The 21,685-nt window shown below is 33.9% G+C and overlaps 1 protein-coding gene across 6 annotated transcripts in view; it reads left to right on the top strand.

The window, feature by feature from the left end:
* The window catches only part of MICU3 (mitochondrial calcium uptake family member 3), a 51,550-nt gene that overhangs the window by 10,937 nt on the left and 18,928 nt on the right, over positions 1-21,685 (top strand). For 2 of the 6 annotated variants that reach the window (XM_059470046.1, XM_059470044.1), the window contains exons 2-9: positions 1,572-1,725; positions 5,138-5,169; positions 5,968-6,046; positions 9,447-9,494; positions 10,774-10,856; positions 15,596-15,667; positions 16,990-17,028; positions 19,367-19,462. In XM_059470046.1, coding sequence (XP_059326029.1) covers positions 1,572-1,725; positions 5,138-5,169; positions 5,968-6,046; positions 9,447-9,494; positions 10,774-10,856; positions 15,596-15,667; positions 16,990-17,028; positions 19,367-19,462 — 603 coding nt within the window. The remainder of the gene's footprint in view (positions 1-1,571; positions 1,726-5,137; positions 5,170-5,967; positions 6,047-9,446; positions 9,495-10,773; positions 10,857-15,595; positions 15,668-16,989; positions 17,029-19,366; positions 19,463-21,685) is intronic. The other 4 variants (XM_059470047.1, XM_059470045.1, XM_059470048.1 and 1 more) reach the window with 3 other exon arrangements.

Below are 21,685 nucleotides of genomic sequence, written 5' to 3' on the forward strand. Positions count from 1 at the left end.
TACATACACACATGGAGCAATGATTTCAAAAGAACTAGAGACAGAGAAATATAGAAAGAGAAATACACAGTCAATAGTCTTTTGTCCTTATAGAAGGCTGGTTAAAATGTCCTATATAAGTTATTAAGTAGTAAGGCTCCCTATAAAACATTTTTTTTCCAAATAGAAAGTGTTTGACCTCCTCTAGACGCATTAATTTTTGATGTTTCACTTCTACAAATCTAATTTAATCTCCTAATTACAACTGAGGCCATAAAATTTTGACTGCAGTAGTCTCATCAATCTTTTGTTTTTTAAGAATGTCGTTTGAAAAGCTGAAGAAAAGTGAGCCCAGATCTTTGACTTCTCGGTATAAATGTGTCTTTGCTTCTAATTGCTGAAATCTGTAATCTATTCTTAGAAAGGCTTTGGAAAACCAGTTTGTGTTTCTATATGAGAACAGTTATCTCTAAGTGGACAGCCACTGCAAACGTCTTACAAGTTATGTTTGGGCTTAGATGCCTCTCTGAAAAATAAAGTGCATTTGTTGGTTTTCTTAGTTGTTAAAAGAAACCATAATATTAGTTAAATTCTGTGTTCCATAGTTAGACAGATGGAGAATTTTAGGAATACTGTATTAAATGACAGGAATAATGAGCAACTTGGGAGATTTCATTGATGAGATGCTGCATTCCTATTTCAACATAATGGGAGAAGTTACCTATATGATTGCTTTTCCTTCTAGGAATCAGTTTGGGTTTGGTTTCTTCATTTCTGAAAAAATGTTGATACTTACATTTTCTTCAAGATAATGATTCCACAAAGGAATTTGCCTCATTATGGTCTAAAAAGAGTTTTCAGATAGCAGTAGCATATTTTCTATTAAAGGTTTGGCAGTGCCACAGAAAGATGTGAGAATTCAGAACATTTACAGTTTTGTACTACCAAGTTTACATTTAAATCAGCTGGATGGGAAATATACCAGAAACTCCTGACACAGGCTCTCATAATATTTGAACCTAATGCTATATTATACTTTCATAACTCTGGAATTATAATTATGCTCTTCTCCTCTTCAGTTCCCACAGATATGGTAGCTTTACACTGGATCGTATTACAGAAGCCTATTACTATCAACAGCTGCCCTCTATATTAAGAAGCAATATAGAAAAAGTATTACTCTGTTCTCTTCTGGAACTATAAGAAAACTGAAGTAGTTCTGGCAGAGTTGTTTGAAGTCTGCCTGCTGAAGTTACAATGATTTCCTTGAGTTAAAGTTCCCCTTCTTCTATGATTCAGGAGCCGAAATTCTCTTTATTTGAATTTTTTCTTCTGAGGTTGGGTAGTACCACCAATTTCAATACCCAAATATTGTTGCTAAAGTTGTAGAAGACTGAAAATTATAGCAGTGAAACCCCAATTGTAGTTTCAGCTCTTACCATAGAAAAATACTTGGATATGTTTGACTTTGAATTATCACTTTTACAGTTACAGTTCCTTTATGGTGAATGTGGCAATTGTAAATAGTACATAAAAAATTGTAAATCAGAACCTTTTCCATAGGTTGAAACTGTGTACTTCTGTCTTTGAAGGTTACAGACAGCAGATCAGACCTGGAAGATTTACACCTTTATGCAACTCCGCGGGAGCAGCGGTTTCGTAGGTTTGCCAGTCTGGAATTTGAAGGACAGCTGTACATGACTCCCCACGACTTCATCCAGGCTGTTACCAGTGATGAACCCAAACGTAAGCAGGAGCTTTGTGATGCTAGAACTGCTAGGGAAAATGTCTGTGGTGCATGGTTTTTTCCCATTTGCTTTTGATTCCTACTTCTGTTTCTGGTTGTAGAAGAAAGCTGCTGCATCTTCAGAATTTTAATTGTGTCCAAGTGCATACAAAGAGTGTCCTGATTGTTACTAGATTGTAAACATCTGTATGCTAGTTAAACATTCTTGTCTTAAAGGTTGCAAACAGCTCAATAGTCATGAAAGATGGCAAGTTAATTTCTGCCATTTGCACTGACACAGTTTCTTTCTGAGCAGGCCTGTATTGCTGTACAACTCATCCTTCCTCTTTTGTGGAGTTTCTCTGTAAGCAGGCAACATACACATTTTCTAAAAGGCTAAAATAAGATATAACTGCATCATATTTAGAAATATGATAAATAACACGCTAAATAACATGCTTTGGGTCGGAGTTATAGTCCCCCAGGGGATCAACTTTCTACACTTAAACATTGCCAGTGTTAGTACTATTTGTTAATTATTGTAAAATTAACTATCAACTTTAGGTCATTTGTTGTAAAATCTTTGCTTTAATTATCAAAGAGTGACTAAATAGTAAGGTGATCCCTTTTTGCTCTAGTTTGATTTCCTGGCCCTCAGGCTTGCCATGCATTGGTAGCAGCACAGAACTTCTGGAGAATGGGAATATCTTTGCTCAGGTGTGACATGTATAATCACCCACCTTAAGTTTTCTTAAAATTCTTTGCAGATGTTGGATTTTTCCCTTTTGTTCTGTTAACAGTAACAAAACAAGAGTAAAGAATTCAGTCATGGCTCATCAGTGATCAAAACTTCTGTTCTTTTGAATAAAGATATAATCTCATTGTAACAGTGAAGACAGAAGATAGAGCTTAGATGGTGAAAACTTGCAAAACTTTGAAACTCTTACCAGAAAGCAATTTTTTTTTTGCTTTGCAGTTAAAAGAGAGGAAGCAGATTGCTTATCACACAAGTTAATACAAATACATATCAGCACTTTTTATCTATTTCCTCTGCTCACAACTTCAATTCTTCCCTTTTTTGTTAGTGTGGAGTTGGGTTTCACTGTGTATGGTCATGAAACATTTGTGCTATATGTACTGGACATCATTAAAACATTTTGGTTTAACTCTGTTTTATGACAGTTTGATTGGCTAGACCACACTATATGTATGGTTTGCTATTAATATTTTTCCATGCTGATGAATTTTCTGCTTCTTCCTCTCACAAAGAAAGTATTTAGATTTTAAAAACAAAACCAAATCAAAAATCATTAAGCTCATAAGGACATTCTGTGTGTCTCATGGAAAAGGAGAAGAGATCTGGAGTTGCACAGTCAGGCACCCTTCTGAATTCAGTGTAGCAAACATTGTTTCTATCAAAATCCTTTCTGTTCATCCAGTTCACCTCTGAGACCAAAAGCAAAATTAACCTGGGTGTCTTTTAGGTTTTGTGGTATCAGAGATTACATGGCTGACATAACTATTTTAAAGGATTACAATTAAGTAGAAGTAGATCACTTCATTCTAGTGCAGGTCATGTTGTCTGGGAAATTGAGACCGAAGGCTGATAAATAGGAAGTAATAGCTGAAATAGATGACCCACAGATTGCCACATCCAGCTTCTCATCTCTGACTATGGTAATTTTAACCTTTGTACTGCAGCATTGCCAAAGTACCATTTGTCTTCTTGGGCATGTCAATTTTCTGTCTTGCTCTGTTGAAAGTAGTACTTTTAAGGAAGGATTTTTTCTAATGATGCATTCTAAACATTTTATTTTTTCACTTTTGGGATAGTTTTATAAATAACTTGCAAGTTGTATAGATTGGGTCCATTCAGGCTGATGTACTGGACCATCTATATTTTGCATAATAAAAAAAGAATATATACCTGGGGTTTTTATGAATGAAGATTAGAAAGGTCTCGAGTTTTGTCAAAAAGCAAAAATTCCCTTTGAAGTATAATAATAGACTCTCTTTATGTCTGCTTTATGGAAAAGCTAATAATGTTAGGCCTGAATGATATTTGTGATGGAGTGAGTGTGTCTATTGTGATTGATTTACTTTGGAAATCATGTAAACCCTACAAAAGTCAAGAGAGTGTTCACTTCCTTTTTTTGATTAAACACTAACTAATATGGTAAGAGTGTGTTTTCTTTTATAAAATGTAACTTTTTACTCCAGGCATTTATTGCAAAAAAAATTAACTTGTTATTATGACTTGCTGTCATTAACTTGATTCTGCCTTTATGGTGCAGGCTTTCATTTGGGAACATAGATTATTTTTAAGAGTCATTATTGATACATTTTTATAATCTGAATATATTTTAAATATTGAGAAAGCAAATTAAGAGAAGATGAAATATATTTTTTCCCCTTTGTGCTAACTATAGTAAATTTAGCTTGATGCTGAGCTGTAAGAAAAATCTGTTAGCTCATGCTACGATGTTGCATGATATAACTTCACCATAGTTAGAGTGAGATTTGTCAACAGTCTTGGTGTAAACCTTTACCAAGATATAAGATTAAAATTTCAGTCAATTTCTAACCATGAATTGATGGAAGACCATAGTAGGTAGCTTGTGTATTGTTTTAATTATTTAATGGTGCATGAAGTTCATTATGAGTAAAGGGTTTCTAATAACAAAGCGTCTTTTGCTCTTCAAAAAGAAGCCATTACCTACCAAAATTTGTTATGGAGTTGACCACATAAAATGCTAATTTCTGGACCTTTGTGAATTCTAATATTCACAATGCCTTATCATAATATTGAATCTGCACAAATATTTGTCTTGAGAATGTGGTGATGAGCCTTAAGTTTTGAATTCTTGAATGGTTGTGGACAACTCTTGTTCAGTTACAGCTACCAAAGAACTGAGCCTGACAGAGGCTGGAAAAGGAATGTGAGATAGTAGGAAGGGATGAAGGGTGTCTTAGCACTTGGTGTAGTTTCAAAGGCTTTTTTTCTGTATTTGCCTTAGAAAGTATCAGTGGTCCATGAAGCAAGAATCGTAATCCAGGTCTCCTTACAATTTGCATTTTAATACTACTGCTGCTAAATAATAATTTCAGAATATTGTTACCAGGGGTTAGCATGAATGCCCTCTGTTTCCTGTTAAATGTTTTAAATCCTTAAAATATATCCATATTTTGGAGGTTGAAGGTCTTTTCCTTCATTGAAGCAGAGTTGGATTAATGAATTGGTTCTTTAAAGTTAGGACTTTAGGTATGTATTAAGCTAAAGGGTTTTTTAATAACATAAAGACAATTACGCTCATAAAGTAAGGAAAATAATTCTTTTTGTAGAAAACACAGTATAGATGTAGCCCAATTTTTATGACACGACATTGGCATAATTAAATTCCTGTGCATTCATAACAATTTCTTTTTTTGCAGATGCTAAAAAATGGCGATCACTGTCAAAGCAGGTGAGCAATAATTCCTGTGTGGTCTTATAACCATACATTTTGGTAGTTGAATTTTTTTATGTAAATGTAGAGGCACAGGAAACTTTAATTCCTTAATTTTTGTCCCTTCAGCCTCAGGTGAATCCAGAATTTCAAATAATTTAGCTGCGGTGCCTGTTTTGGTGAATTTACTGATTTAATCATCTGTCAGTTTCTCCCTCGGTCTATACCTGACTGCATTTCTTAGTGTCTAGATGTAATAGGTGTATCCAAATCTGCCTGAAATATTTATGCCACTCTCTCCCTTTTGTGGTGTTCAAGGGCCTCTTTTTTTTTTTTTTTTTTTTTTTTCATTTGTATAAGTTCAAAAGGCCCCTGTCTGTTTCCCTGCATTTTAAGTACATTCATATTCACAGGTGAAGTTTTCTTTAGTTCAGGTCAAGTGTTTTAAAAGAACAGTTGCTCAGATTTTGTATGAAAACCTTACTGAAATCCAGGGGGACTTATCCTTGGCTTCAGTCAATATGAGCAGTGGTGAGTTATTTCAGCCACAAATACATTGCATGTCTCTCTCCACCTCAGCAAAAACTTAGCATTCATGCAGATGGGTAATTCTTGCAATAATCATGTGTGCAAAAATTTATGGAGTGCTTGAGTACTTCCAAAATCATTGTGGTAACTGAAGTTCAATTAACTGGTAGATTTGTATGCAGTTCCTTGTCTTTTATATTGATATCCTAGAATTTAATCATTATCTAATAACTGCTTAATTAAATACTGAAATATATGCTTTTAAATTTCTTAAAACTTATTTTTTAGGAACTGAATCAGATCCTTATGGAGACACCACCGGTTTGGAAAGGATCATCCAAACTTTTCCGTAATCTTAATGAGAAAGGTGAAGAATTAATTTTCCTGAACCAAATTACCATTCTATTAACTTTTTTGTGATGATATACTTTAATCTGAGTCCAATTTTCAAAAATAAAGAAATTGCATTCTACATTTTACAACATGGAAAAGTTCCATGTAATCTCTACAGTGTTTTAATGATGCCAGCTTCCAACTAACCTCTTTAAGTGATTGGGGATTGTGAGTTTGTTAAGCTGATGTTTGAATATTTCAGGTTCAGTTTGTTGCCATGAATGATATCTGGACTATAGACAGACTATTCCAGTAAAGAAACAATATCTCTTTACTTCTTTTCAATAGGTTCAATAATGTGATTATTTCTAAAGACAGTAGTGCTGTCTTATATCACTGGAAAAACATTTTGTACACAACACAAAGAGACAGTTTCAGAAATGTTATGTATTCCTTTAAATTCTGCAGATGAGGGCTTTGATAGCTTTTAAAACTCACGCTATTGGTAAGTGAAGAGCCAAGAGTCACTTCCAGTCTCCTCTGTTGTATTTTTTTCTTTCTTAATAAGGTCTATCCCTTCACAACAAAAAAAACATAGGGAAATAAAACAATGATGGTTTACAGACATTTGAAAGCTATTTATAATAAATAATCTACATATTTCCTTGCTTATATTCAGAGTGGCAAAGGTGTGGTGGTGCATTTGAAATATTTTCAAAAGCAGACACAAGTACTTGCTATAAAAGGACACTTTATGGGTGTTTAAAATAAGCACACCAGCAACAGAATTCCAATCAAAGATATACATGTAATTGATTAATGTAACTCAAATGCAGCTCAGATTTATTCAAGGAGTAAGTAGTGTGGACACTACTCTCAAAGGAGGCTCTCTAGTGCATGGAGACACTCTTTTTTCCTGAGTCTACAGCCAACACTCACAGAGAGGCAGAAATTGGCACATCTTTGCATTGTATTTCAGTGTACTTCTTTGCTCTAGGCTGCTTTCTATATAGTTGACTTTTGAAATATTAATTGCATAAATATATTAATTGCAGCATACGGCTGACTTTTGAAATATTAATTGCATAAAAATTCAACCTCAGAATCTGTTAGATCAGTACATTATCAGTTAAAAATGTATCTAGATGTTGCTTATTAAGTCTGTAATAAAATGTCTGCAACATGAATAGTCTTGATTCAACAGTATCTTATTCCAGTTTTCTGCCAGTGGAGTCCTGCAGAAGTTGATGGAATTGATAGGACTCAAACTGTCAAAATAGGATGGTAAAATTAGTATTAGACTTTAGTACTTGAAGGTCTTTTCAGCATGTTTTATGAAAAAGTGAATTCTATTGCCCAGTTTTATAAAAGTATAAGAAAATATGATGGGTCTTATGACTGATAGTTTAAATTGGTTAAAGAAATGGTAATAGAATTCAGATCTCTGTGGTTATAATGTAGTCTCTGATGTCGTCTTTATTGTTTCTTAACAATTTTTTTTAACATGCACAAACAAAGCAATTAGCAAAATACTATGCCCATTTATTTTGCCATGGATTTATGTAATTCAGCTGAGGCACTCTGATTTATGCCCACTGACCTTAAGTTTTTATTATGTTTTTCCCTTGAGTGCCTTCCTTCTCTTCTTTCTGATCCTAGTGTAAGTTTTTCTTTCCCTTCAATCATCATTTCAGAGCCTCTCTCCCATAACACTCAGAGCAATCAACCAGAACTATCTGTCTGCCAGTACAAACAAAAGGAGAGAAGGCTTTCAGGGCTGTTTCTATTGCTTTCTTCATACCTGTGATGGACTACTTGACAATTGCACATTCTTCCTGTTTTACAGCAAGGAAGGTGCCATCAAAAAACAAAAAAAATATATATTTACATTTATTGACTGGCTATTAAACAATGTTTTCCATCAGTGAATGAGAACCTTTGAGGTATCTGATTTCTTGATAGGTGCTTGTCCAAACAGATTCAAGCAGGCCTTTGAAAACTTAATTTCTGCAGGCTACTGTATAAAATCAAGAAGATAAAGCATAGAGCATGTGTTACTTAAATGCCTATATTTAATCATTACTAATCTTCAATACTGTGTAAATTGAGGAGAAGTGTAGGTGGTATTAAAAAATCATAGTAGTTTTCCTAACTATATCTACTAGCAGTAATAAAATACTGGTTCTGAAGACTTAAATTTGCTCTTGGATCAAAAGATGGGATGTGAAGTATAATGGAAGTAAAATCCACATGAATGATACATTGCTTTTAGTTTTAATTGTACCAAGTTTTTCAGTGCAAAAAATCAGCTGACTGCTTACCTAGTTTGTCACGTTTTCAGTTAAGTCAGATTTTAAAATAAGATATTTAAACATCCAAAGATGGGGCTGTTTTTGGAAAAACTTTTGCACCTGACTTGGACTGAAATCAAGGAGACAGCCAGCAACTTTTGAAAATCCTAGCTGATAGACATCTTTACTCTCAGGCATCTAAATACTTCTTTTTTCACTCTTTTGAAATAATCTGAGATTGTGGACTGACTTAACACTTCTGGTTTTGGAGGACAGACAAAACCAATTTGCTAGAAACCAGGAACAAGATTCCCTAGTTCAGCCTCAAAGGTCATTGGAGCTAAGGGCTCTTGGGAGAGCTGCAAGCTGTTTTCTGTTCTTGTTGAGCTAAGAGATGCTTCTCTTCATTGCTGCTCTGGACATTCTGCAAGGTTGTCTCTTTACCTCTTACTCCAGAGCCAGAAAGGCACAAGTACAACTTATGGTACGAGAGATACTCTTTGGGTATTGACTGCAGCTCTAATTTAAATTTTGCCTTAATCACTTCTGAAGAGAAAAGGAAGTGCCATTCCACAGTGAGGTTCCCTTTTGTAATCTTGCAAAAAGAAAAAAAAACTATGAGATCAAGTTTTCAGTTAATATAGCACATGCATTTAAAAAGCACTTAATAAAGACCTGTATTCAAATGGTGTGATCAGGAGGAAGCATGTTGAGAATCTTCTCAAAGTGAATGTTTTCATACTGTTAAAGAGTATTATCATGAATTACTGGTGGGGTTTTTGGAAAGAAAATTGAATAAATCATTTATATTACCTTTTAAGAGTCTATCCAGATTCTGTTTAATGAGCCATGCTCCTCTGAATGTCAATTTACTTGCCATGTTTAATGTACTCTTCCCCTAAAATACAAACCTAAACAAAAAGCCCCAAGCCATAGATGAATATTGTAGACCAATAATTTCTTGACCAAAAATAGTTACATGCATACAAGTATGAATGTACAAATATGCACGTGTACAAAAAATTCTCCTTATATATATAGATTTAATATTTTAAAGTTTAGGATATGAAGGCAAGATGAAATTAACATGGCTTCTTTTTTTTTTTTTTTTTTTTTTTTTTTTTTTTTTTTTTTTGTCTTCAGGTGTGATATCTTACACAGAATATTTATTCCTCTTATGTATTTTAACAAGTAAGTATAAAAGATTCCTTACAATTTCAAAGCTCTGAATGTGTTGTTGTGTGTTAAATTACACTTCCCATCCCTGCATATAGAAAAACTACAACATGCATCTCTATGTCCCTCTGAACCTCTTTTTCCTTCTGGAACCTTGTGTTATGCGTTATTTAAATGCATTATTATCCAGAATACCTTTTAGTGGCTGTTGATGAAGCTGTGCCATAAGCTCCAGCTAAACCCCAGTTAAGACCTTAAATTTATTTTATTGTTTGAAATTCCTACAAAATTTGTAGCTAAATTTCCTGAATTAATACGGGGAGAACAGGAAGATACACATTGTTGCTGGTTTGTTTCATCAATTAGCGCATAATGGGCAAAATCAAAGAGTCAGTGGTAAAATATAAAGTATTTATTCCAGAAACACTAGCAAAATTGAAAAATTATTCTTTTATCTCCCATAAAATTGAATTAAAATAACCTAAACTAATCTTGATACAGACTTTCTAAATATTGTAACAGGTGTTTTCTGGGAAGAAGCAAAGAATTTAACTTGTCTTTCATTTACATGTAATTAAATAATTTCTATTGGATTCATTAGTGGGGTTTTTTTGGAGATGAACTGGATTCCTATTATGAATCAGAGCTGGAACTTGACCCTGGACCCTTACTATCTTCCACTAAGGCATCACTTCCATAATTTCTTTGTTATCTGAATTAACTTTTGGCCATAATTCATTCATAGTACAAATCAGTGGGTATCCCCAAAATGTTGCGTAAAGGCTTTACTTAGAGTTACCTTCAAAGTCACCACGTTTCAGAAATAAGTTCTAACCTGATCTCAAATTTCAATGGCTCTAAGCATGTAAACAAGAAAATGTTGAGTGTCTTCCAGCATAACATTTACTTTGACCAGAAGTTGTGTCCTGTACCTTTTTTCAAAATCTTTTAAAGTGTCTTTTAGAACATTGTGTTTTCATAGAAAATTTATTTTCTACATATTTCTGTTAGCAATATAAAATGGACTCTATCCATGAACTAACACTCTTTTATATTATTCTTGAATATTTCATGTTCTATTTCTACTTTTGTGAGCATGCCTTCTGTTTGAATAAAATGGGTTGTACTGTTTTACAGATGTTATGATTTGCATTTAGTATGTACACAAACATCCTGATTTAAATTAGTTGAGGTTCTGGCTTTTATGAAGGAACACCAAATAATTTCTTAGAGTATTATACTTGTTTTCTTTCCAAGAAAATAAATAATTGAATGTTTGGCATTTTTTTGGCAGAGCCACATGCAGGTTTTCGAATTGCTTTCAACATGTTTGATACTGATGGCAATGAAATGGTGGACAAAAAGGAATTCTTAGTGGTATGTATATTTGCAGTTTTTGATGTAATCTTGAAACTAATGTGATGTCAGTAGTCATGAGGTTATAATCTACTATTCTTCACTGAATGTAGTTATTTGCCTGATTTAGTATAAAGAGTTCTTAAAATGTGAACTGAAAATAGAAGCTCCTTCTTAGAGTGCACAGGAGTCTTGTATATAATTATTTTTGAAGCTTAATTCTAGTTTTTATTCTGTATCTTCTAATTGCTACTGTAAGTCATAGATAGGCTATTAAAGTAATAGAAATGTTTTAATGGTTAGCAGAGTTATTTAATTGCTCTAATGATCACCTCACTTTGCTGTTCATTCTGCTGATAATCACAAGTGACCCAAAAATATTGACTGACCTAATGTGACACCATCATCTGTTTTGGACAAGATCTGTAATGAAATAAAACATACTGTTCATATATCTAATTTAGCCCCTAAATCCATATGCTGAAGCAATTTGCTAAGGTGGGGTTCAGTGACTTCTTTTTACAGAGAATATTCCTGAAGAGGAAACTGACTTTGACCTGAATGATTTCCATGTGCTTTGGAACACATGGCAGGATACCTAGAACTTAGCAGGAGTTTGGTTGCATCCAAGGTTTTGTTACATTACTAATTTGAATGAAAGTATTTTTCAGATTAGAGCTTTACTCTAATGGCTTGGAAAAAGCAGTTCTGTAAATCCATCTTATTTGAGCAGAGTTTGTTTTTTTCAGGTTAGAAATGTAAACAGTTTTTAAAAGCCCAGACTTCAAAAGAAAAATTCACAAGTTGGTGAGATTTGAGAATGAAGAATAATTTGGCACTTGAGGGAAAATCTTTGAAAATCCTAAATTGTCCACTCGATATTCATTTTTATAGTGATAAATTTTCAATATTAAATTCAATAATAATTCAAATTAAAATTTCAATACTTCATAAATTTTCAGGTAATAAGATACACCAAGTTCAGGAGAATGATCTTGCAGTAACGAGGGCTATTTTAGATTTATGTTCATTTAATTTATTTTCTGATTTCAAAAGAAATGGGAGGAATAATTAATGCCATTCTAAATAAATGATCATTAAAAAAAAAGGAAATGCAGAAAATTGACTACTCAAAGTTAGGGCTTCTGAGTTTAGGATAACTGTGTGGCTTTATGCTAAAAATGTGCACCATAAACCAGAGATCTCTAAATTGTTGGTGTCCATTGGCAGCAGCTGTCTGAGATTACACTGAAGCACTCAGTTATGGTGAATATATGTTTTGACATTTCTTTAGAAATTGAAATTTAAAATTTTATGGTATAGGCAAGCTTTCTGAAGACTAAACAAGGCCTTAATTTTCTACTGAACAAGTACAGATGATTAATGCAATACAACATTTATAAGAATTGAATCAGATATTGGAAAAATATATTTGTGCAAAAGACATACATTTTATCTCCACACATTTTTGTGTAGTTGAGCTTTTGAAGAAATACAGTGAGTACAGATGAGAAAAAGCCCAGTGCCATATTGAAAAAGATGGAACAAAATACCAAGGGTGAAACAGACACATGGAATTTATTTAAGTGTTCGGCCCCAATTTATTTAAAATAAAGACACCCTAGTTTCCTGTGTGAGGTTTCTTAATTGATTCAAATAAACTATGCTAACCTTAAGAAAATAGAAATATGGAGAAAACTCTCCTTAACATGCTGAACTTAAAATCCAAATATTTTTTGGAAGGTGACACCACTTGCAAATTGTGGCATACTCAACTTTTTTTGTACTCTGTTATTAAATGTACACATCCTTGTAAGGGCTAATTCTTCATAAGCATCTTCTCCAGTTGGAGGAAAACCAGCAATCATTGGATTAATTAACAAAAGGAAGAAATAGAGGAAGAAGAAGAAAAAGCAAGCATCTTTCATGATTCAGTGTAACAGAATGTGATGGATAAACTGACAAGTTTGTTCTGATATAAAAAAGAGCTTCCATTACAACAGCTAAATGGGAGAAAATTGAAGTAAGAGGCTTTGTCTTTCAGAAACTGATGATAAAACTGAAATAAAATAAGCATATAAAGTGGGAAACAAGGGCAATATTTAACTAACATTTCTTTCTAACTATGCCTTTATAGTCCTCTTCACATCCTGCTATGTATTTGTTCTCTGTCATGATCCCTGACTAGTTTCTCCTTATTTTTGTTAGCAGACTTGGTGGATAAAAGAAAGAAAGTAGAATTTTTAAACATTAGGTATACTGTCACCTACTCATTGTAGGGGATTATTGTATTTAACAAATTTGTATGGCTCAAACTTGAGTGCAACTCTGCTTCATTAGATGTCAGTGATCCTTCAAAAATTAAATCGGAACCCTTAAGTCAGAATATGAGATCTGAAGTGAAAAAGAATAGATAGGTAGATAGAATTTTGTGTAATGAAAGTATATATGAAAATAGAATTTGATTCAGTGATACTGCAGCTATTATAGAACTGGCCCCAGAACATACATTTGGCATCTTTACTCACCTTGCTTGAATATAATGTATCATATCCTGTGTGCCTGAAAGGAGACTGTTCAAAAGTTGGCATATGAACTACTCCAACATTTGCAAAATATTTATCTGTCAATTACAAGCAGCTATTGCAAAAGAGACTTTGAAGAGCTTTGTTTGAGGATCACGTTATATGATTCTTGAGGAGACAGTGTGTAGTGAAGAGTTGAAAAAGGCCTTATTTTTCTGATGACAGCTGTATTGTTTTTGTAAACTAATTTCATGGTATTTGTGATTTCCTCTTTGCTTATGTCGTAGGGGTGAGGTCAGGGAACAGAAGGATTGTGTTGCCTTGTTACTGGAGATCTTGGTTTTGCTGCCTTCAGCAGTCAATCTCATTATCCTGTTTCAAACAATGTTCCTATGAAAGTACTCCTAGACCCTTTTTGCATTCACTTTCTTTCAGTCACTGGTATCCTATAGCACTCTTTCTGAACAAAAGATCCATTTCCAGAAGTTTAGCAAGGCTTTAATAATGCATGCAACAGAATCCTACTTCTTTTGCCTTCTGTGGCAGGGGAAATACATTCAAGGATGCCTTGCTTTTTACTGATCTTTTTTGGTTTTTCAATTACTGCCACTCTTCTCTCCTGCTTGATGGCTTGTCATTTCACTTTTCACAAGGGATTTTCTTTCTGTTTCTCTCTGTTCATTTAACTTTTTTCTTTGCATTGTTCTGGGTTGCAAACTCTGTAGTACTCTATCCTATCAAGACTCTTTCCTTGTTGGCATAAGTTGTAGTAACTTGCACCTGTAGGTTTGCAAAAAAAAAAATTGAAAAAATTTACCAAGGTCTGTAAATTTATCCCATATTTAAAAATAGGTATTGTAATGCACAAAATATTCTGGTCTGTATTTGCCTGATAGGAGATTCCAGAACTCAGTGGTCAGTTTTGGTAATTCATAAAATGTTGTTTATAAATGTGTTTGCTAATTAATCACTAAACATTGAATTCTTTCATTTCAATGTTGCCATACCCCTGCAGTAAATCTTGCTGATCCCTTTGCCTTCTCTGAAATAAAGATATCCTGAAATTTAGTTTGGAAATTTTTCTTGCAAAATGTATCACACACACTTTTTGTTTCACATTTCAATCCCTGTGGAGCTCTGTGTACATGCCTTTACATTATGAGGTTTTACCAGACTTATGGTAGGTAAAATTGCTCCTTTGAAAGAACTGCCACAATTGTGTCTGTATGCCAAGGTGTTTGGTTCTGAAAATACCATATTCTAGGTTGGGCAAGTTTCTTAGATCAGGGTTTATTCCTTTTCCAGCCCAGTTAGAGGATAACATATGCTACATGAGACAGTATGATATTTTCACATGAATTTTTTTAAAAGCTGAAGGTCCAGTAGAGACCTAGATAGTATCGCAGTTAATACTTTATTGCTAAACACTCTGAGACCTTTTTCTAATGGTTTGGGAACATTAATTGGTATTACTGTAAATAAAAATACCTAAATAAAACAGATACTTGCAGAGAAAGATAAGTACAACCCATTTCTTGCTCTGAAGACTTTACAAAAATAAATATGCTTAAGAATCTGTATGTTTGAAATCTTGTATTTGAGGTTTTCTCAGAAGTCATGTTTAAAGCTCTTCATGTTGAGATAGTTGTGAAAGGGGTATTTTACAAGACCTGAAGGTATTCTTTGAACAGACTTGAAACGAAAGGGTACTTGATAAATTACTCTTGAGTAGTAGTTTGTTGCTGCTGAAGGGGAATGTTTCACCCCCACCAGGTGTTTCTACCCCTCCCTTGTGCCAGCAGGAGTAAGAACTGATCAGGTTGGAAACTAATGTGAAAAAAAAGATTGATCCAGCTGACTACATAACCACAGAGACATTAATTAGAACCTGACACGAAAGGATGTGCCTGGAGGTGGTGAAAAGGGTGGAACTTCCCCTTTTTATATTGGCGAGATTGGCTAAATAGGACATTCTTGGTATTGTGCTCGCAAGTAGAATTGTTACCCTTACTTTGTGGAAAAAAAGATTTCCTTTTTCCCTTTCTGTGTGGTGGTTTAAGTCACAGAAGGAACGTGAAGGCATGAGTATGAGCAATAAAGCATCATGAGACTCTGATATTTCAGTAAAGAACTGCATTTTAATACTGTTTGTAATGTTCCTTATGATGAAGGATATTGTTATGTATGTGAAAACAGGCTGAACACTAAATGTGAACAAAATGGTTTGGTTTTTAGCTCCAAGAAATCTTCAGGAAAAAAAATGAGAAGAGAGAAAAAAGAGGAGATGAAGAAAAACGTGCAATGCTGGTAAGTAAAATCCAAAAAGTTGCATCTGGTAGTTTTTTTTTTGATGTAGTACAAAATTATGTGTGTGTATATTTCACTGGTCACTAAATTCATATTGTTAGAAGAATAGGCATAACTTCACATGTAGAAAAAAAGCAGTATTTAGCCTAAACTGTAGTTACTGGGAAAAAAGAGTAAGTGGTTTATAGGAAGAAAAAATTAGTGTTTAAATACTATAGTAGATGTTATGACAGTAGAATTGATTCCATTTGGAGCTTGGAAATCTAGGGGAAAGTGAGTAGTAATGAGCCAGTGTTACTGTCTCTAACAGTGAGAGATCTCAGGGGGAAGACCAAGTTACACATTTGCTTTCAGAACTAACTGAAGCTGTCCATGTAGACCTTCTGATCCTGGTGCTTGTTATCCACACAGTAGTTTTAAAATAGATTATGAAATGTTACAACTGAACTTAGATTTTATATTCAAATTTAAATTCTTACTAAATAATTATTACGACCAATGCAAAATATATTAATCTGAATAATTTTTTGTGGAATATTGGGTACTCACATAATGTCAAATTTGCATTTTGTGCAAACAAATAAAAAGGTAAGTCAGAAAGAAATGAGTCTGTGGTGGTTTGTCTGAGGGATGGCAGCAGCAACAGGTGCTTCTTTTACTGTTGGAAAGTAAATATCAGGGACAAATCTCTGCCAAGCAGAGAGCAGAAAAAAAAAAAAACAAACCTATGTTCCTTTGCAATTTGCATGTTTATGGAAAAAATTCCTTATTATAAGAAATATTTTGACATATCATCACAGCTTCTCAGTGTCCATTATACTTTTGTCAACATCAATGCTCAGTCTCAGTTCTTTGTCCCTGAAACCACAGGAGGTATGATTTTCAAAAATTATTACTTTTTAAACCTTCCCTGAGAAAAAAAGGACTTTTTTCTTCCCACCCAGAGAGACCTATCCTGCTCAGCTTTTCAAAACTGTAGGTCTGTTGTTGAATCTCTCAGAGACTATTTATTTTGAACAAAGGAAACTTATACCTAAAGGAAGAGCTTTTGGAGAACGTACAGATGACAAATTGGCACATAAGCCCTGAGGGTAATCTCTAAAAACCTATACTTCTCTTTTGAAAATTTGAAGAGTAAGACTGAAAATAAACCATTTTTTTCTTCACTGTCACATTAAAAACAAATAAACAAACAAAAATAATAATATGTATAAAGTAAAGGTTTGCTTGTCTTAACCTATTCTGTTGTCTTTTTTTCCCCCTTCTTTTGTCTTCACTCTGACATGTGATACTTGGCTTGGCCCATTTTTGCTGTATGTCAGCGTCTTCAACTTTATGGATATCATACTCCTACTAACAGTGTATGTACTCTAATTATTTTCAATTGATGCAGTCTTCACCAGTGAGATGAAATATTATGCTATAAGAAAGTCTATTGTATTTATCTTTTTCATTAAGTAAATTATTTCTGCTAATCAGTAAAAATGTAAGGAATCTTGACTTGCATAAAAGATTGCTGCATGCATGCTGAACAGGCAAGCCTATCAGGAGGAAAGATTGCTCTCTATTTATATGAAATGGAGGAAACAGTATTTTTAAGGGAAAGTACAAATACATTTCAATGAACTGTAGACATATTTTTAATTAATGTGTGAAATTAAGTCATCCTGCGTGAGTCATTTGATCCATCTCTTTCTTTCATTTTGTGTAGTGTGAATAATTAGTCAGTTGAATCCTTCACCTCTTTATTGCCCTCCAAAAAGAAACCTGAAGAGAGCTTTCCTATTTTTATGCTTCACCTACAGAACAAATACATACGAACTTTCAGTGCTGAACTAGGAAGGGATTCCCTGTATTACTTAGGTGACAGTAAACTTCTTTACAATAATTTTTGAGGGCTGAAAAAGAGAAGCAGAAAGAGATCTTCTGATGTTTTTAATGTCTTCATCATGATCTGATTAATTTCTGGATCATGGCAGAAGTAAAATAGTTTTTAAAAAACAGACAAATTTTATGTTGAAATAGAAGAATTCATCTTGTTGGGGCATTATTGCAATATTCCAAGTGAGGGGATCGGATGCAGGAGAATTAGATGAATTGTGAAATTCCAATTTTAAAATCTGTTTTCTTATATAATTATTCATAGAAATGCACAGATTTATTTCTTGTGAAATTGGCACCTACAATTGGAGCAATATGCAGGAAGGAAGTCTGTTGAATTAAAATGTGCAGTTGACATGATATGCAGACTGCAATGATGTGAGAAAAATGAAGTAGAATATGCAAGGCCTTACGATTCAACAGATTTCAGATCAGGCTTTACTGCAGCAAAACTTGCTGGACAGTGATTGCCATATTCCCATGCTTTCTCCTGTTTCAAACTGAAACCAAGCTAGTTAGGTATTCTACTTATGTAATTTTCAGATTCGGTAAAAAAATAATCTTCTAGACTGAGCCATGTCAAGCCCTTTATCAAGATACTGCCCAGGTGTGTGCCATATCTTTTGCCCTCCTACTGTCTGAATGGAGATCTCCATGCAAAGGAGACCCAGGTGTATAGGAATTCAGTAAATCCCTCATCTCCAAAAAATAGAACCCCAGATATTTTGGGGTTCTATTTCTTCTACTGAAACAAGAAGTGTAGCAGTCTTTTGTTTTCCTGGATGTCCTGAGGAATTGAAGATACCCAGGTTCCAAGGAGATGCAACCCTGAAATGTCTGGGATAGTCCAACATGCTGCCTCATGCACAAGGCCCTTCTCCTCAGTTCATCTGACAAATCAGTTCTATTTTTTTAAAATGTGTTGAGGTCCATAGGCCATAAAAAGCATATGGTGATGTTTTAAATGAGTTAAATATTTTGGTATTTTCATTTGCGTAGGTTAATTCAAGTCATGTTCTGGTGCATACTGCATTTGTGTCTGAGACTGCTTTGGCATGTACTGCATGAGTGCTTTCACTGGCCAAATGCCAACCAGAACATGATAACTGTGATGTGATGCATGTAATGGAAATGAAATGTGCACAGCCAGAAGTACTAATTCAATTGACTAAAGTAACTCCAGTAAGAGAACAAATTCAGTGAATATTTAAAATAGATAATTATAGAATTGTATGCATAAGAGAATGTGGTGTTCATTCTCACGACAAGGTAAGTTTGATCATCAGACGTGGATAGTGTTTTCCTGATAAGTATGTTACAGTTGAACTTACTAGGCTTGTTTTTGCCTTTCTTTGTTGGTGCAATGATGTCATCATAAATATTAGATTATTTTATATAACTAATTATATGGTGATATTTTTATTTAATGAAAAAAATAATTTTATAGGTATATGAATTAATATTTTCTGGAAAACCAGAGTTGATAGAAAAAAACACTGGCAAAATGCTGAGTTTAAATGGCCATTTTGATATGCACTTGTAGTAAATATTTTCACTTCTGCTTTCTTGAATTTATTTTGTTTGAGAACGTGGAGTCAGTGATACTTTTGGTGCAGCCAAGAACATTAGGGAAATAGCTGTAACAGACCAATGTTCCTTTCATTTACAAAGGGTCATGTAACTGGTAAAATGTCACTGTTTAGAAGCAAGAGAACCAAGCCCTGATTTTCAAGATCAGCTAGAAAATATTTTAAAGTTTATAAATTATTGTTCCATTGTTTTTTGTTTTTCAAACAATTGTGCTTCTTGAAACTGCAGGTTCTTAAAACAGAAGGAGAGGACCTTGTCCCCAGGAGCTATTGGGATACTTTGAGACGTAGCACAAGCCAAGCGCTCTTTTCAGACCTTGCGGAGGTATAAAACAACCTCTCTGGTCTCTGCTCCATAAACACACTGCTATTTTATTTCTTCTGTTCTGATTGCTTTCTTACATTGTGCACCCTGTTTCTTCTTTTCCTTTTAATTACTTTCTTGTTTTAAACTTCAAAGTTCTCAGATCAAATGCATTTGGTTCTCTACAATGTGATAATTGAAGGTTGTCTTTTCCAAGAAAAAGCAAAGTCACCTTTTGACAGAGTTGGAAGATGAAGTCTTCAGTCCTTCAGAAACATTTTCTAAGACTAATAGTCATGGCAATTCACAGTTGGAGAAGTAATTCAGAAACCCTTTGTCATTTAGGCATGGTCCAGTAAAATGACAACTTTACTGAGAGTAAAGCTTTCAGCTTTTAATCTTTATGACTTTAATGTGCTTTTTATGTGTATTATCAGAACCAATCTTCACAAAAACTATAATGCAAAGATTGTTTTAATTATTAGAGAAAACAATGAATGTTTTAAGGTATCCAAAACATTGGTCCATCTTTTGTAATATTACACAATCATTATGGAGGTCTAGAAGTACCACTGAGCTGTCAAATTAATTTTCATAATGCTTTAAATTCTAATAATTCTTGTTTCATGATCTGTTTCTAGAGAATTCATATCAGAAGATCAAAAGACGATATCATTTATGCTTTTCTGTGCCCATACAGTAAGAGTATTGGCTCTGCTGGTAGTGGCGTTAAGAACATAGAGCAACTCCCCACTGACTCTGGTCTCGGAGTTCCATGTTTCCTAAGCAGGATCATAATGAGAAAAGAACAAGAAACCGAAACTGATCTCCAGAGTAAAATAGTATTTTTGCTTGGTTTGGAAACAATGTGTGCTTCACATTGAAAGTAATTAGTATTTTGTCCCCGCTGTTCCTCTGCAGAAGCTATTGAATAACCTGAGGACTTCAATAGACCTATTTCTAATTTCAAGGCTTAATTTACTCATAGTCCCTTTATATCAGTCTGCTCTTCATTAATTTCCATAGAGATTTTTCTTCTTTAGTGTTAATCTTCATACTTGTGGTTGTGTTTATAAATGCAGTCATAGCACTCTGTTTAAATTTATTTGAATTTTAATTATGGGCCAAACAAAATAAGATATTTGATTTTTCTTTCAAGGTAGAACTTGCATTTCCTTTTCTGTATTTCTCTCAGCTTGTGTCCGTTTGCCCTTCAACAAAACAAAATGTAGTGTTACAGAATTGAGTTTTACAACAATACTTATAGAAGTATCCATAGTAACAACATATACATAGTAATCTTTAATAAAATAGTAGATCCAGCCTATCTTCCCTTGCTTCTACACTCATGAGCTTCTGAATTGTTAATCCAGTTGTTAATCCTAATTTATTCCACCAAATTTTAAAATCCAGAATATCAGCACTCTTGTCTAGTCAGATAAGGAGACATAGAGGGGAGAGAAGGCTTCTAAATTCACTGATTATTCAAGAAGCTTGGGGCATTGCATTTCCTGAATGAAATGTCATCTTAATGTACAGTTAGCTGGCATGAATTCAGTCCCAAGTATAGATGGACTTAAGTTTGGAAATCTCTACACACATTTAATTTGAAGAGAGAGGGGTTTTTATTATCCAATGCCTCAGACTAATAACTGTAACTATACTGTAATTGAAGCTTAATAGCAGCTGTACTTAATAGGGATGTAAATTCTCAGTAAAGTGTATAAAAAGCCTGTGTGCTCACTTGTAACTCATTTTATGAAGAAAAATCATGTTGAGCATTTTCTCCACTGACAATTTCCCACTTCTCACTGTCATTATCTTTATCTTGCTTGGTTTGGGCCAGCTGGCTTTCATCCATATTTTTATCTCTCCCAGGTATTCTTGCATCTGAATAATATTATAGCTATTTGTAGTGAGACAGTGGCATAAAGCAAGGTGACACTGGAGTCTGTATTGTTCCATAGGCTTTTGAGAAGGCTATATGTAAGTTGAAAAGGAGAGTAAATAAGGTTTGTTGCTATGGGAATCAAAAGGTCTCTTTGGAGAGTAAAGTTATTTATTACAACTAGTTTTCTCTAGGACAGTGTATAATACTGGTTTTGTACTTGATAATTTGGCAATTCCACTGTCCTGTTGGAGTATTGCAGTTATCACTAAATTCAGTTTTGGAGTTTATTCTTAAATTCCTAAGTGAAATTGAAAACCATTAGGTTAGTTATCACTGTTGGAAAAATCAAGAGT

This window comes from Ammospiza nelsoni, chromosome 4 (assembly GCF_027579445.1).
Source record: "Ammospiza nelsoni isolate bAmmNel1 chromosome 4, bAmmNel1.pri, whole genome shotgun sequence".
NCBI classification, from domain to species: domain Eukaryota; kingdom Metazoa; phylum Chordata; class Aves; order Passeriformes; family Passerellidae; genus Ammospiza; species Ammospiza nelsoni.